Source organism: Mastigoproctus giganteus, chromosome 13 (assembly GCF_048544385.1).
Source record: "Mastigoproctus giganteus isolate SK-2022 chromosome 13, ASM4854438v1, whole genome shotgun sequence".
Taxonomy (NCBI): domain Eukaryota; kingdom Metazoa; phylum Arthropoda; class Arachnida; order Uropygi; family Thelyphonidae; genus Mastigoproctus; species Mastigoproctus giganteus.
Genome location: NC_143587.1, coordinates 103995050 through 104013405, shown reverse-complemented (window position 1 = coordinate 104013405; position 18356 = coordinate 103995050). Strand labels below are relative to the sequence as shown.

At 39.1% G+C, this 18356-nt stretch overlaps 1 protein-coding gene across 1 annotated transcript in view; it reads right to left on the bottom strand.

Moving 5' to 3' along the window:
* LOC150076324 (rho GTPase-activating protein 20-like) overlaps positions 1-16725 on the bottom strand; it is a 218458-nt gene extending 201733 nt beyond the window's left edge. Inside the window, exon 1 of the mRNA XM_090387127.1 lies at positions 16368-16725. Within this exon, the coding sequence (XP_090243253.1) occupies positions 16368-16402 (35 nt within the window). The 5' untranslated portion in view covers positions 16403-16725. The remainder of the gene's footprint in view (positions 1-16367) is intronic.
* Between the last annotated feature and the right edge of the window lie 1631 nt (positions 16726-18356).

The following is an 18356-nucleotide window of genomic DNA, read 5'->3' as shown; positions in this document are numbered from 1 at the left end:
GCTGCCTCAGTGACAACTAGGTGGTGGCTTTTTGTGTTGCCTCAGTAAGCGATCTTTACTAATAATGGCGGGGATGCCAAGGGTGAAAATACCCGTAAATATCTACTTGCTGATTTCTAAATTTTGGTTTAAATCTTGTATGTCATAGATTTACTCAACTTATTTATTTGACAGTATAAATAAAAGTGTGACATCAAATTAATTATTCATTTGAGATGTACATAAACCTGTATCATTTAAAACTTATTCAAATTAATATTTCTCTGAGAGTATAAACAACATTGTTCAAGAGATTAAAATGAATATGCGCATTCTTTGTTTTTGAAAATTTTAAATTTCATCATTAAAACTCATTCAAATGAATTAAACCTGTGTTCTAGACGTATCTGTCTTTATTTAACTTAATTCATGATTCAATTTCAATTAATTTTTAATGAAAAACAATATTGCATTTCTATGACACCTAAAGTCTGGCTTGATCATTAAAAAATTTATTCAATATAATCTGTAATCCTGGATTCACTATTACTTACTGGGGGGGGGGGGGAGATTGAGAAACACCACTCAAAGTTGGAACATAACGAAAAGCAAAAGATCTTTACAAATCAAATATCATTACTAGCACAGAATAGAAAAAAGTTATAACAAGTTAGTTTAAAAACAAAAAAAAAAAAAACATCTAGTCTCTAGAGCAGTGGTTTTCAACCGGGGTGCAGCGGCACCTTAATGTGCCGCAACAACATTGTTGTTGTTGCCACGTAATTTGGGTTTAAGTTACTTAAACTTATTATTATTTTTTAATGTATATGTTTATTTCATTATAAAAAGGTATACAGCATCTTTTCAATTTTGTGGTGATCTATAATTGATGTTTACTTAGTACCTCTATATAAAGAATAAAATTATATACTGTATATACAGGGTGATTCACTACCAGTGCGACAAACTTGCAGGAGGTGTAGGGGGCACAAAGACGAATCGGGATCACATAGTATTGAAGGTTCCGAAATGCCTTCGTCATGCGGTAGAGGACATTGAATGGGAGGTCGCGTGAACAGCGATCCCGCTGGAAGTCGGCATTTGCGAACCGTTTCTGTTGAAGAAACCAAGTAGCAAAAGTCCTCCGGAGTGGATAATCCGCAGGCTCCAATGATTGTACGCGTTGCAGATGGTATGAATTCATTTGGTTTGTTGACAGTATCCTCCATACAGTGGATTGGCCTATCGCTCGAGTACTCGTACTCGGATTGCCTTCTGCAAGACGTAGGACATTCTCCTCATTGTCTGGCGTCCTCGTCGTTCGCTCTCGATTCATAGTACCTCTCGTGAAACAACCAGTCTCACGTAACCTTCTGTGCACACGTGCGAAAATCGTATGATGAGGAGCACGCCTGTGCGGGAAACGTTCCTGGTACAAGCGCAGAGCGGCGCGCCCGTTACAGTCCGCAGCTCCGTACGCGAGGTGCATGTCGGACAGTTCAACGTTTGAATACTCGTCCATCCTACTGCCTCGGGAACCGGTTCGCAAATGCTGACTTCCAGCGGGATCGCTGTTCACGCGACCTCCCGTTCAACATCCTCTACCGCATGACGAAGGCATTTCGGACCCTGCAATGCTATGTGAGTCCGATTCGTCTTTGTGCTCCCTACACCTCCTGCAAGTTTGTCGCACTGGTAGTGAATCACCCTGCATATAATTTGTATTATGAAATGTGATTTTTATAATAAATATCATATAACATATATTTTTTAAATATTTTATATATATATATAAAAAGAGACAGAATCGGATCTAACAGGCAGAAAATTGAGTAGGGGTGCCGCAAAATAAAATATATTACTTAGGAGTGCCGTTATTAAAAAACGCCTGAAAACCACTGCTCTAGAGTAAAGTTTCCGGCGTCCCCTCCCTCCACCCGTGCACACACTCTCTCTCTCTCTCTCTCTCTCGCTCTACAATCCACGCTAAGAAATGACTACTGGTTTGGCCAACTGGGATGCTCTGGGCTGAAGTACCCCAATTCGTTCTGGGGTAACATACACAGATGCTGATGTGAACGTTGCGAGATCGCGGCTGCATGCTGCCACGTGCGCAGCCTATTGTTAACTGTTACGCTGGTATATATCCGCTGCAATAGAAATTCATCTGACCCCGTACAGAGAGATAAACGGAAATTTAAATTTCAAGTCATGCTGTCGAACAGCATCTGCTCCATTTCCACGACGCTATCTAAGTAGCAGATACAAGTTAGCATACTCTTCGAAAACGTACGCCTCATAATCTGCCATACTTGATCTTTGAGATCTGCTAAAACAAGAGTAAAACAAAAAAAAAAAAAAAAAAAAATCATTATAGTGAAAACTAAGTGTTCGCCGATTCCGAGCACATGAGTCACAAACTTTGTGTGGGCAGTACTGCAAAATCGATCTCTTTTTATGACTCACATTCATTGGCACTCCTCTCCTTCCTCCCCCCACCAAAAAAAAAAAAAAAAAAAAAAACTGTATACAGTCACACAGCACAATATATTTTATCGTCACAACACAGTATGAGAAAGCTACACGTTATCAAGATAAAACCGTTGAATGTGATAGTAATTTGTATTGCAAATGTGCTGAAAGAACAGCTCAGCAAACTGATATACAAAACATATCACTGGGAATATTGATAATATTCCCTTCCAAAGTCAGTCAGAGTACAAACAATCCCAAGTGGCATACTGCGAAAAACTCAACATATGCCACAAAATTTAACACATTCATCCCACCATCGAGATTTGCTGATGTATGGCTTCCGCTCTCATATCCCACCATCGGCATAACTCGATACAGCGCACTGTCGAATATAATTTAAAGCAATTCATTTTGGAATAATAGGTGTAATCACGTGTTGAAATAAGAAAAACGTAAATTTAGGATCATCGGTGAGCCTCCAACAGTTGCAGAAGAACTAAGAAACTGTGCTAACAGCAGTGCAGAAGCGTTATCCTGTACACGATTTTGTGTTTTAGTTGTACCTGCAATGGTAAATTTATATGAAGAAAAGTAAGTCAGATAAACAGAATACATAGAAATCCAGCGTCTGGAAAAATTTTGATTATACCCTTGTCTGCTCCGCGGTCTTTTTCTGACCAGTTGCTTTCCCACAATATTTACGAAAAATATATCAGCGTCGTTACACTCTATTTCGCAGATCTCTTCAATAAATATGATGCATTATTACAAAAACAAACGTCTTATGTCTCCAGGACTATTTTGAAAAAGAAACTAATTACCACGAAACAAATGCAGCAAATTAATACTACAATTAAGATTATGCTTGGTAAAGTGCATTTGTTGCTTCATGCAGCCACACAAGCGACACAGCTCTTAGTACACAAGTATTCTACTACCTGAGTACCAAAGATACCCAAATATTTAAATTAAATCATAAAATAAGAGAGAGAGACACTGTCACACTCAAAGTATGAATGTCATTTTCATAATAAAAATGAAATTAAAGACAAGGAGCTCACAAGCAGCACCTGTTCAAGGGGGCATCAACACTTGTAAACTCCAAAAAGAATCGTATTTCAGTCGCTGACCGCTATCTAGTCAGATGTCCGTATACGATCCGAAAACAGAAAGAAAATAATGAACCTAAACTCCAAATCATAAAATATGATATATCCACATCCTCTATAAGTTTAAGGAGAGCAAACTTAACAAATACACATCTGAACGCTCCAACCAATCAGTAGGTCTAAACTAAACGCAAGTCTGCGAATTAACATTGAACTAAATCTTAAGAAACAGAATTAACATTAATTAATTTATTATCATCAAATAATTAACGCAAACCAAATGACAAAAAATACGAAATAATGAAGAAACCAGGGAGAACAGCACCTTATCAGGCATAACCCTTACTATAATATTTATTAATTTGCTGCATTTGTTACGTGGTAATTAGTGTCTTTTTGTAATTAGTAATATATTAAATCAATCAGTTCTGTGGAGATGGAAGAACCTATCCAGTTAACGTGCAACAACGTTTAAAATGAAATTTCACGATCTTTATCTGCGATGTGCCTGTCCCTAGAACAATATCTTGCAACATCTGGAAAAGCTTCGGATATTTTGCTGCCATTTTCAACTATTCGAGACTGCGTTTTCAGCATTGAAAACATTTAAGCCAAAAATTCGTATAAAGTTGCAATATATGGAAGGAGATCTCCGTTTATGCCTTATCTACTATCAGGCCCAGTGGATTCAACGCTGGATTAAGGTAGTCTGTCTAGAATCCTGATGCACAGTTACTCAAGCCACCGGCACTTTGACGCCTTAAGGCAATTGTGTCACTTCAACTCGGTAAATCTGGTGTTGTTAGGATTGAACAATTGTATCATTGTATCCATCAGAAGCAAGTTCATTAACTTTTTTAATAATCATATTGTAATATTACATTTTGAAATTTTAGCAATCATTGTGATATACAAGCGTAATATACAACTGGCTTAATTATAACCATCCTGTATTATAATTAGCATGGATCATAGTACAAATTCCCTTCTCCAGAACAGTACAAAATGAAAAATAGTTTAAAAAAAACACACACACACACACACACACACTTATTGATTACATTACTCCTTAACAATAAATTCACATTTCCATAATAAGACTTAACCCGCAGAGGCAACAGTGGACAATCACCTCCTTATCCCTGATAGAAAAATTACTGTATATCATTGACAAGACACCATGAGCTACTCTTGCAGACCGCCGGCACTGCTCAAAACACTTCATACCTGCTTGCACAATTACCCTCAGGTCCTTTTCATTCTCTACCACTGTCAGTGTAGTACCACAGAACGGACCCAACACTGAACCCTGGGGGACTCCACGAATAACATTAATCCACTAAAAGCAGTGTCGATTGATTACCACTCTCTGTCTTCTCCCACTCAACCATCCTTTTATTCATAGAAGCAATTTGCCTCCAATGCCACACTGCTCCAATTTGTGCAGCAGTCTTCCATGTGCAACAGTATCAAAAGCCTTTCTAAGATCCAAATATATGATATCAAAGTTATTCTTTGCATTCAGTTCCGTTGTGACCACACCATAGTATCCAATCAAACTGGTCAGACAAAACTCCCCCTAATAAACCCATGCAGTGTCCGAGCTATAACTGAAGTCTTCTCTAGATGAATCTGCAGTGCTTCTTTAACCAGTGCCTCCATTAATTTCCCTGGAACAGAAGATAAGCTAACAGGTCTGTAATTATTTGAGTCGCCCTTTGATCCTCGTTTGTGACTAGGGTCACATTTGCACATCTTCGGTCCATGAGTACCTCCTCTGAGTCTAAGGAAGCTGTCATAATTATGGCTAATGGTTTACTTACTGCCTTGGCTGCCTCCTTTAATATAACTGGATATACCCCATCCTCCCCAGGTGCCTTTCTTATGTTTATCTTCAACAATTTCTCTTCCACTTTCCTCTCAGTTATTACAAAATCATCTAGCTCACTGCCAGAGTTTAATTCACCTCTGGCATTCCCCTCCTTGAATAACTCCTCATGTATGAATGTAGATGCTAAATACTCATTTAGTTTGTTAGCCACCTGAGTAGGATCATCAACAGTTGAACCATCGATATCAAGTGGACCAATCTGATTCATCCTCTTCCTCATAGAGTTTACATAAGTAAAGAACTCTTTGCTGTTTTTCTTTGCATTCTTTGCCAAATATTTCTCGTAATCTGCCTTTGCCTGCCTAACCTCCTTTGTAATTTGGTTACAGACCAGCTTGTATCTATCATAGGCTTCCGTGTCACCTGTTAATTTATATGTATCCCATGCATTTGTCTTCTCTGCCACGTGTCTAATTAGTTCATCTGACATCCATTTAGGCCAAAACCTTGAACAATATTTCTTAGTTGGTATGAATAGCCTAGTAGCTTCCAAGATTAATTCTTTAAATGCTTCCCATTTTGAATTTGCTGTTGGTAACATCATCATCAGTTGGTCCCACCGTATAGAATTTAATTACTGTCTCAGACAACAGTCACCTTTGCGAAAGCAAAAACCCTTCCCTTTACCCCTGATGGTAGTTACCTCTTTCAGTAAATCCCACTTCAGCACACTGTGATCACTGCCACCTAGTGGTTCCTTTATTTGCAGATTCTTCAGGCATGAAGAATCACTACTAATAGTCAGATCAAGGGTATTACTCCCTCTAGAGGCGCCTCCGTAGCCAGGTGGGAAGGAGCAGCAGTGCGTAGCACACGCTTCTTGATTAGACCGGGGTTCGAGCCCGTCACCACCAAATACGGAGGATGCGGAAAGGTCAGGAATGACCACTGCATATTCTCGGAGCAATATGGCCTTAGTTGCTAATGCTCCTAAAAAAAACCAAATAACAGCAATAACTCCCTCTAGTTGCCTCTCGAACATGCTACGGTAGAAAACAATCCAATAAATCCACAAAATCCTTGCTAGTGTGTAAGTGACCAATCCACAAATTCCAGTCAATATCTGGGAAATTAAAAACCCCCATTATAAGACACTCTGATTTACTAGCCCACTCTATTTCTTTGTACAGCTGTGTAGCCTAGTGGTCAGGCGCGCAGGTGCATAAGTACACATGCCTTGAGTGACCGGTGTTCAAGCCCGTGACTGCTGAATACGGTGCTGTTTCTTGTATTCTGTGTATCTTGTAAACTCCTCTGATCATTTGGTCGTCCCGGAGTACACACAGAAAATTTATTTAAATTCATTTATTATACTCATCAGAGTCATTAGGCCTAAAACACACTCCTATTCTAAATTTTGCTTTCCCATTGCTTATGTCACGCCAAACTGACTCGACACTGCACTGTCCAGCCATGTCTACTGGCTGTACTTCGTTGAATTTTATGTGTTTCTTAACTAATAGCATAATCCCTCCTCCCCTGTCTATCCTTCCTGTACACATTGTACTCCCCAAATTCCAGTTCTGCATCCCATGTATTTACTTGATCCGCAATGACTCCCAGTAGTCCCTTATATCTGTCTGACGCCATGTCTCTGATATCCCATCAATGTCTGCCTTTGATGTTTTGAACAACACATAAAATTCATTAAATTTATTTACCAAACTCCTAGTATTAGTGTACAAGCAACTGTTCCTATTCTTAGCTACCCTAACACAGCCCATGCATTTACTTGATCCGCAATTACTCCCAACAGTCTCTGGAATCCCCTGCATCTTGTTTTCCAGGCTACTGCTCATTCCAATAGAAGCAGTGCAAGAATCATTTTTACCTCTGCCAGCGGCTACTGGTAATCTATTATTCTGTGTATTCCCCAAGCTAGCAGTATTCCGACCCACCTAACTCTGCTTCGATAGCATCAGGAAATATTCTTGCACCCTTTCCATTTAAGAGTATCCCGTCCCTGTACAAGCAATCTCTCCTGTTAACAAGCACAGACCAGGCTGAGAAAAATTCTCCCCCTTGAACCTATCTTGCACAATCTCTCCAGGGCCGAATTGATCAACAAGGCTCTCATCATATACTCCCTCTTATCGTGTCTGGGCAGAATTGTAGACGTTTTCAAATTCAACCCTAACTCACAGCTTTTTTTCCCAACAGTGACCTGTACTTTTTAAGTAATTCCGCCGGTCTCCTACACTTAAATATCATTAGTGCCAACGTGTACAACAATATTACCTTTTATACCCTTAAAAGATGATATCTACTCTACAACGCCATCAACCTTTGTCCCTGGCAGATATACCCTGGTCCTGTTCCACCTATTATATCTCAAATGAGAAAAGAGTTTGGTTATAGCTGAAGCAGTAAGTTTTTCGGTATGCTTCCTATTTTGAATGGAAAGCATACTCTCTAAATTCGTTACACAGAATTTTTTTTTTTTTTTTTTGTTTATGTGTTTTAAACTTTTAAATAACATTACACCATGATGTGGTCAACTATTTTACATACAAGTTTCAATAGATGCCATTTAATAACTGAATTATCTGAACAATTCCATTCAATAGCAATAGCAATCTGAATCATATTCATGTAATTGGAATCTGAGCTCACCAAAAAAATTACAGTATGGCTACAGGAACAAGGAAAAATAATAGATGAAAACTAATAAATATTGGAACTGCATAAATTTCATAACTGTTTAAGAACATAAGTTAGCCGAAGCGTCATTTACAAGATTCCTTCACTATAATAAAGCATAGCGATCGATTATTAGGACTTCTGAGACATTTCGTCTACCAGACTCGCTCATTTCTTGATATCGAAGCCTTTATGTAGCTTTGTTACTTCCAGTTTTGGAATATGCTTCGATTTTGTGTTCTCCTACTTCGGAATCCCAAATTGCAGCAATAGAAACGATTCAAAAAATGCAGTGAAACAAATGCTGCGAATTGATAGTGAGATTCATTTTCATAAAGAAAAGTATCCCGATTATTTCAATAAATATTATACCCTTTAGTTACAAGAACACAGAAACGTCACAAATGATTTTATCATTATTATTTATTTATTGATTTTTACAGAGCTTTAAAGCAATCTTCTAATTTCGGGGGTCATTCCACGTTCCAAATAAAGAAACACGACAACACACACGTTATATTTTTGTACAAGTAACTTTAAAAGACAGTACGGTGATGATCAACAAGGATACTCAAACTTATTAATGACTTAAACTTGGATCCTTTCATAAATCTAACGATTTCAATCATTAACGATTATAAAAATGCAAGACACAAATTTCTTGAATGTTTTTCTTTCACTACAGAAACTGTATCTAGCTGTCAATTGTGTATTTTAATTCATTTTTAATTTCAGTTTAAAATAGGCCAGGTACTCACATCTGGTGAGTATGGGCTTGGCACACCCAGGGTCCTGAGCTGGGTATCATCATTCTTCTCTTTATTGGTGATTCCCTTCTACTTTTGACTCTCTTTGACTCTCTCTCTCTCTCTCTCAGGATAACTCAGGAATTTTTTTTTTTGGCTGGTGTAGCATTAGCCTAAAGCTTCCTTGCACCATATAGCTAATAATAATAATAGTAATAATAAACTGAGTACACTCATAGACACGACCAGGTAGCCAGGATAATACACCAGAAGCTAGCAAGGAAATACCAGTTGATCGAAGAAAGTGTACCGTACAAGTACGAACCCTAGAGACCCCAACCCACAAGATGTACTGGGACCGCCCCATAATAACTGATAGGACAATCCCGCACAACAGACCGGACATAACCCTTGTGAACAAGAAGGAAAAGGCTACCTATCTGATTGACATTGCAGTACCCAACACCGGCAACTTGCAGAAAACCCATGGGGAAAAAATTAGGAAGTACACAAACCTAAGACAGGAGATCAAAGATATGTGGCATATGCAACAAGTAACGACCATCCCGATCATCGTGTCAACCACAGGTATGGTGCCAAAGACCCTACATAATAGCCTAGCAGCAATAGGTCTCCCAGCGAACACCTACAAGGAACTATAGAAATCGCAATCCTGAACACCTGTAGGATAGTCAGAGAGTTCTTCGACCAACAGTAACACCAGAAGTAACAACAACCACCCTGTGTACTTGGTAGCAATATCTGTCACGAGGTGGAACCGCCAACCAGGGAGAAATAATATAAGAGCAATAATAATAATAATAATATTTTCATTCAGTTGTCGGTAATTCAGATTTTACCATTTCATGTTACTCTGTGTTACTTATTTTTAACAAGTCAGTTAATGTACACAATGCATTACATTTCAGGAGCGTTAAATTTCTTTTTTTTTTTTTTAAATTAAATAATTTGTTTCTTCATTTTCTGTGTTTAATAGAAATGAAAAGTAAATATAGTAATCTTATCAATTAATTACTGAGATTATAACTTTATAGAACATTTAATGAAAATCTATACGTTTACGTTCTTTAAACTTAGCCGCTTAATTTAATTACAATTGTATAATATTTATTACTCTTCTCCCGCTTGCTCTTTTTTTTTTTTTTTTTAAGTTTCTTTTTTTCTCCCTGTATATACAGTCATGAGCCAAAACATTATGATCACCCCTGTCTGCACGGATGGGCGCATCCCACAATATACGCAGTGACTCACCAACCGGGGAAACATATACAGGGTGTTTCAGTTAAACGTTTCAGAACTTCTAAGAGGGGTAGGGTACATCCTGACAACTCGAAATCATATAGCAATGTGGGGTCGGAAATGCTTTCCTGAAGCGGTATTGTACACAGAAGTCGTCGTGCAGCACAGATTCGATTTTCGGTCAATGAATGGGCCGGTATTATGGGAGATCACCTCATCGGACCTTACCTGTTACCGTGTCGTCTAACCGGACCTACCTACTTGATCTTTCTGCAGCAAGTATTGCCACAACTTTTGAGAGATGAACAGATTTCTGCATCGACGCAACAGACAATGTGGTTCCAACACGATGGAGCCCCTGCCCATTATAGCGGAGATGTTCGTAACTACCTGGATGTCACATTTGGTCAACAGTGGATCGGACGTGGTGGTCCCGTGCGTTGGCCTGCTCGGTCACCCGACCTATCATGTCTTGATTTTTATTTCTGGGGTCATATGAAATCGCTAGTTTATGACACCCCTGTTGACAATGCTGAGGAGCTGGTTGCAAGAATCGCAGTAGCTGCCGAAGAAATTCGAAATTCGCCTGGAGTATTCCAGAATGTTCGGATGTCCATGCGTCGGAGATGTGAGGCGTGCATTGTAGCCCGTGGAAGAAACTTCGAACACTTACTTTAATCCATGTACCTTTTGCTTCTTTTCATGTATTATTAAAACGATTTCTCACTTACGGTCTCTTTTCTTTATGGTGCTTCTGTGTACAACACCGCTTCAGGAAAGCATTTCCGACCGCACATTGCTATATGATTTCGAGTTGTCAGGATGTACCCTACCCCTCTTAGAAGTTCTGAAACGTTTAACTGAAACACCCTGTATAGTGACGGCACGGTAAGTCAATTCGTCAGTACGAAGCCCGTGCAATGGAGAAAGGGAAGGACCTGAGGGCATTTTATCAGCTGTTCGAGGGCAGCGGTAGTGAAGTGGTGGCGGGAATAATCTGAAGAGGGACACACAACCACCCAACGTACCAGGATGAGGAGACCACCAACTGGTTGACAGTCGCAGTGAACGGCGTTGACACGTGCTGTCCAGGACAAGAGACTCCTCGATCAACGGTTGAATACAACCAAGGCACACGGAGAAATGTCTATGAGCACGCCATTCAGCGGACGCTCTTGCGGATAGGCCTACTGAATAAGCGACCTGTTCATGTGCCCATGGTTACCACCGTCATTGACAACGTCTGAAATGGGCACAAGTGCACCGTTGCTGGAAATCGCACGACTGGAAAAGAGTCGCCTGGTCTAATGAATCAACGTTCCAACAGCTCCATCATGTCCACAGACGGGTGAACAGCTGCAACCAAACTGCACGGTTGGACGAAAACAGTCCAGCGGCGATGGCATTATGGTTTGGGGTTGTTTTCATGGACGTCACTGGGTCCCCTCATTCTCAGTGAGCATACCACCCTCACCGCCAGATCCTACCCGCGCATTGTTTCGGACCAAGTTTTTCCCTACATGGTTACCATGTACTCAGATGGCACTGGACTCTTCCAACAAGATAATGCCCCGTATCACAAGGCCAATATTTTGTAGGAATAATTCAAGGATCATATCCAAGCATTTCTTGTGCTTCCCTGGCTGCCAAGTTCCCCTGACATCAATTCTATGGAATATTTAGCGGAGTGATCATGTCCAATGGTGCATAAGTACACGTGCATTGAGTGACCGGGGTTCAAGCCGGTGACTGGTAAATATGGTGCTGTTTCTTGTATTCTCTCTACCTTGTGAACTCCTCTGACCGTGTGGTTGTCCCCGATTATAAACAGAAAATTTATTATTTATTTATCTGTGGGATGCGGTGGAACGCAGCATTTGCCAGTCCACGCCAGTGCCCTACTCCGTTGCGCGAACTACAGAACATCTTTCTGTTCAGCTGGTACAGGATACCTACCTGAGGACACCTTCTGTGGTTTCGAGGAGTCGCTGGGTGAAAACGATTACCACGCCGAAAGACGGCCCAAAACGCTATTAGGTAAGTGGTCATAATGTTTTAATTCATTACTGTGTACATGCGAAAGCGCCAAAAAATATAATCAAAGTTTTAATAAGCGAAAAATTTTAGCTTACATATTTAAATTTTATTATTTTCCTACTCATAGATTAATATATGGAAATCATAGTGTAATCTTGTTTCTCTTCATTTATCTATATATTATTCTTCACCTTTTTCGTTCCTTTCTTAGTTTTGTTTAGAGGGATTTCTGTATTTTTGCATACTTAGTTTCAAATTTTGAACATTTACAGTTTTATACTTTGAATATTTTTAATTTTGTGATTTATGATCATTTATTCATTTAAAACAGTGTATCCAAAATTTTATTTGTTGATGAATTCCGTTTTTTTTTTTTTTTTTTTTCCTAATTGTACATTTTAAACTGGACTTAATACCTCTTTTGCATTAAATTAGGAAAGAGTAAAAACTATCTTACTGGATTTAAGCAACTGAACACAGGGATATCAACAGCTAAAATTTCAATCACTTTATACTTTTGCTTCGGATATTTAAATATTACTGAGAGAAAAAGAAAAGTGAATTATAATATGAATTCTGATCTTCAGCTTATTTGGAGGAGACATTAGGCCACAAGTTGAATCAGTTGCTTAAAGATAAACAAACGTGGAACTGTCACTTCAGGAAATCAGAAGGCAGAATCGAATTTCCTCCTGCAAAAATACAGCAATGATACGCATAAAACAACATTGTTATTTAAACTTATTAACTAAAAATTTCATGACTTGGAATACACTCTCGAATTACTCATATACTACAGAAAGTGACCGCACCATAACATGACCACTTAAACATCCAGAGCAGCGATGCTAAACTTTTTAAACGAATGGGTCATATAATCATTTTACAATGATCTGTGGGACATAGAACGAAATGAGCTTGACAAAAGTCTCAAATACTGTGCAAAAACGGAATAACACATTATTTTACACATAATTACACAGGAACTCGATGCAAAATATAATTTTGATATTATACACTTGGATTTCAGGAAAGCTTTTGATACTGTTACACACAGTACAAATTGGAGCAGTATAGCATTAAGGGCAAGTTGCTACAATGAATAAAAGGATGGTTGGGAAGGAGAAGACAGAGAGTGGTAATAAATGTACACTGCTCTTCGTGGACTAATGTTATTAGTGGAGTCCCCCGGGGTTTAGTGTTTGGCCCATTGTTGTTTTGTATATTTATCAATGATATTGATGAAGGTATATCAGGCTTAATGTCCAGGTTTGCAGATGATACAAAGGTTGGCAGGGTTGTTAATCCCAGTACGCTATTGCAATAGGATCTAGTTGGGCAGATGGGCTGAGAAGTGGCAACTGAAGTTTAACATTGACAAATGCAAAGTACTGCATATGGGAAGCAGTAACCCCAGAGAAATGTACCAACTGTATGTTACTACACTCAGGGTAGTGAAGAATGAAAAAGACCTGGGGGTAATTGTGCAGTCAGATATGAAGTTTTCTGAGCAGTGCAGACAGGCTGCCAGAGCAGGTAATCGGTTATTGTCAATGATATACAGGAATTTTGCTAGCAGGGATAAGGAGGTGATTATCCCCTATTATAAGGCAATGGTCAGGTCACACCTTGAGTACTGCGTACGGGTCTTGAGGCCTCGTTTTAGGAAGGATGCAGAGTTGCTAGAACGAGTAGAGAGAAGGGCAACAAGACTGGTGAGGGAAACAAAGGGGTGCTCTTACCAAGGAAGGCTTAAGTTCTGCAAATTTCAGTGTCTGGCGACTAGGCACCCGTACCTGTGAGGTGATCTGATTGAGGTGTATAATGCTTTGAATGGATTGAGCAGGCTCAATGCTGATGGGATTCTTCCTCTTGCTCAGATTACAAACCTGAGGGGTGCATGGACTCAACCTTAGTTACTATCGAATAAATGTGCGGAAATTTACCTTAAGCCAGGGGGTAGTTGATTGCTGGAACAAACTTACATCTGTCGTTGTGGAAGTTGATAGCTTAAATAAATTTAAAGAAGTGGACAAACGTTTGGAGCGAATGGATGGGTGAATTTTTGGGTGATGGTGTATAAGCTTGCTTTTTTGCATCATATTCCTATTATTTGATGCATTAATATTCATATTATTAATATAATTAGTAGAATATTAATATTCTACTAATTGTATGTAGCTAATTATTTGCTACATACAATTAGTAGAATATTTTCTTACATGAAGAAATAATTAAATAAAACAAAAGCTTAAACTTCTTTAATAATGATCATAAAATAACATTTCAAAAAATAAGAATACTTAACTAATGTGATCGTTGAGCTTGTACAGCAGAAACTAAATGTTTAGTATCGGGCGTGATACTTGTTTGTTCATCGCATGACTGAATTCAAATTTTCATCTGTAAGTCGGTTCCGGTGCGGTGATTTGTTCAACGTCATTAATGAAAAAGCCTGTCCGCAATACTTGGGAACAACTTTGTACATTGCGCTGCCTTCTCGTGAGATTAGAATATATTTTGTGGAGGGTGAGGGCGCTTCTAAAAATTTATCAAATCTTCTTTCCGCATACAAAGTTTTGGCAGGCCTCTGGTTATCGCTAATCTAGAGCACTGTAAGTTAGAGACTCCCAGCAAGACACTGTTGAAATTCTCCAACCTGGAGATACCGTCTAGTTTCAAAAGACACTTCCTAAAGGCAATACTTCACTCATTAAACATGGTGCAGACTAAACAAGACCTGTGGTTCTACAACCCAATTTACAGAGAAGTTACTACAGAATCTCTTAAAAAATACAAAGGAGCAGCAGAGTGTCTGAGATAATACGGCAGTCTTAATAAGGTGAATGAACATATCCGTCCAGATGTAAAGTATATCTGACTACTACAATCCATGCATTAGTGAACAGAAATAATTTAGAACTCAAACAAAATACTTAAAATACACTGCAATCACTCTATTTGTAAGTATTTGTTTGTTCATTTGTGAGATGCCTTTGGAAAGAAACCTATGATAATAAACATAATTGTAATTTAATTTAGCTAATAAAATTTTATGTTTATACTCCGAGAAGAAAACTAAAGTCAAAAAGTTCAAGCAATAGAATACAAAAACATCATCATATTCGGTGAACTTAAACTGCTGTAGTACTGCTGTAGCTTCGCGTTTAACCACTCGAATACGGTGGCCGTTGACAATTATTATTGTAATGGAAATAATTAGCAATTAATAATAGTAATAATTATTACAGCTTTAACTGGAAGGAGTTACATTCTTTAGATTCAATATATAACATTCTACCCACTTTATTAAAGTTGTCACAGTGGGTCGAGAGACCTAAAATATATGAAGGCAAAATAAATAAATAAAATACATAAACCTGGAATGTGAACTTTTGGCAATAATGTAAGTTTACTATCGAACAAGACATCAAATTTATTACTTTAAAAAAGTACACAGTCTAATCTCTTTCACAGCTTGAGGCTTTAAGCCCTACTGCATTAGAGTTTAAAATATATTCTTATCGTAGTCGCGTAGTTCAACAGAAAGACAGTTTACTGTGTACCTCATTTTACTTGTTATCCTCATGAGTAATTATTTAAAATTATGCTTTTGTAGTTTCAAACAAAAATTTTTTTGTTAAAAAGGTAAATAAAGTTACTACTTTCTTCATAGCAAATGTTTACTAGTAAAAGGCTTCTTTTACGCTTCTGGTGATTAATGGAAATGCTAGTCCCGACAAAAGTGAAGTGAAGAAAGTTATACATTAAGTGAGAATCTCATTAGGTGATAGCAAGCCTGTTAGTTCCAGACACAGCGGGGTGAACAACCACACCGACGGAAGAAAATCACTTTTAGCCCGAACCCGACGGTGAGAACTGTAAGTTCGTGGCGGGGTGGCCGAAGCAGGTAACTGGTATTACGTCAGTCCAGTGATGTGTGGTGGCGTCCCCATGCCAAGTCTACACAAAAAGAGAGTAGCCGAACGATGAGGAGTGAATTGTTGTCTGCATGCAGTGGTGTTTCATTAACATTGTAGACAGTGCCGGGTCTACTTCACACTTCGAATTCGGTAAATACAGAAGCTACTTTACGAGGAACACTACGGAAATAGAGGGCGCTTTAGAGATAAAAAGAGAAAAACTGAGGCCAGTGAGCAGACTGCCGACTATACAGAGCCATAACGTCTCCTTTGTAGTGTTACACGAGGGTGCTAACTTTGTACTCACCTTTCTTGTTGCCGACGTGAGGTGAGGCCTCCCATCCTATCGAGCCGCCATCTCCGTCAGCAGACCCCACCCTCACCTTTTTCCTGTCATCAGCCAGAATACTTTGTCACTCTCCGTGGCCACTATCGTCAGGGTCGGCTGATTCTCGACGAACACAACACAACAGAGAGTGAAACAACAGACGCTATGACGCACCTTCCAGGTCAGTTCGCAATGGAGACAGACACCGCGTGAGGATCGTGCTGGGCACGTGACTGGTCAGAAAGTTGATGAGCTGGAGTATGTACGGACGAACGTACCTGGCAAGTTGCCAAGAACGTGGGAGGGTCGGTGCATGTGGGTGGTAAAGAGCAAGAGTTACGACTGACAACACGGCCAAGTATTCCGTGTTTACCAGGTGTAGCAGTGGCTTTCGCACACAGAACTGCGGGACTGTTCCACTCTCGAACCTAGGGGGATGCGCCACCTATCGCACTCCAACGGATGCGGAAGGGAACAAGCGGCTCTCGTTTATGACGTAGTCACAACACTGGTGAGAAAAAGAAAACAGATATCGCTATTTGGAAGCATCACGAGACAGAAGTCAGTCCATACGGAGGCGATGTTTAATTAAATTTGCTGCCTTCCTTTCCTTCCTTCCTTCTTAAGTAAGAACAGCGATGTATGAGTAAGCCGGTCAATGAATTGGTTCCCGAGACATAAAAACTATTAAACTTTTGGTTTTTTGTTCTTTCCACACTATCTTCTCTTATCTTATTCATGTAACTTGATGAATAGAGAACAGATAAAGCGAATTTCGATGTTATTTTCTCCTCAGTAAACTGGCAGCACCAATTATGAAAGTGATCAACACCAAAAACCTATTAAATCTAATATGTTCTTTTAAATAAATAAGATTTTTCTTCGGTATTTATCGTATACAAATACAGTAATACAGTTCAGCAAATGGGAGTATGAAATCCCCGTCCATGAAGAACGTCTGTCACTATGCCCATAGTTTAATTTGTAATTTCAGTTCAAAATGCTAATGGCTTAAGCTTGTTTCAAGGTAGAAGCTCTTACGTCAACAGTAATCAGACGTGTAATATGCTGTTAAAATAGCCATGATTTCACTTGGGATTGTGATTCTGGTATGATGTAATTGTATTAATGATAAGGAATTTATTTACGGAAGTAAATGATAATGCTATTTCCAGAATATTAATACTGGAGTTTTAGAAAACTGAAACAATCTCCTTAGTCAATTAACTCGTAATTTCAAATGGCACAACACTGCGAAAAGTCCAGTGAAGACTGATTATACCTGAACGAAATTCTATGCTATTCACTGGTTTTGCCATTAACTTGGAAAGTGGCCAGAAGGGAGGTAGCCAAGACAGTAGTACCTGATGCATATCAAACAGGTTACCTTTTGTGGAATAAATATCGTCCTGACCAGCCACTGTTGTTGTTTGTTTTTTTAGGAGCATTAGCAACTAAGGCCATATTGCTCCGGGAATATGCGGGAATATAATCTTCTTGATTAGACTCGAACCCCGGTCTAATCAAGAAGCGTGTGCTACACACTGCTGCTCCTTCCCACCTGGCTACGGAGGCGCCTGTCCAGCCACTCATGAGCCTACTGAACTCACTGACTAGATCAGTGGTTCCCAAACTTTAGCGACTTAAGAGTTCCTTTTTAGCTTAATATACCACGGACCCCAACCACAAGCTTAACAAAATTGGCTCTATGCTGTAAATAAATTCTTTCTGTTTTTAAATATTTATAAAAATATAAATCTAGCTTTTAATACTGCTGCATATGAAAGACTGCTGTACAAATTGGAGCAGTATGGCATTAAGGGCAAGCTGCTGCTATGGATAAAGGGTTGATTGAGTGGGAGAAGACAGAGCGTGGTAATCAATGGACACTGCTTCTTCGTGGAATAATGTTATTAGTGGAGTCTCCTAGGGTTCGGTGTTGGGCCCGTTGTTGTTTTCTATAGTTAT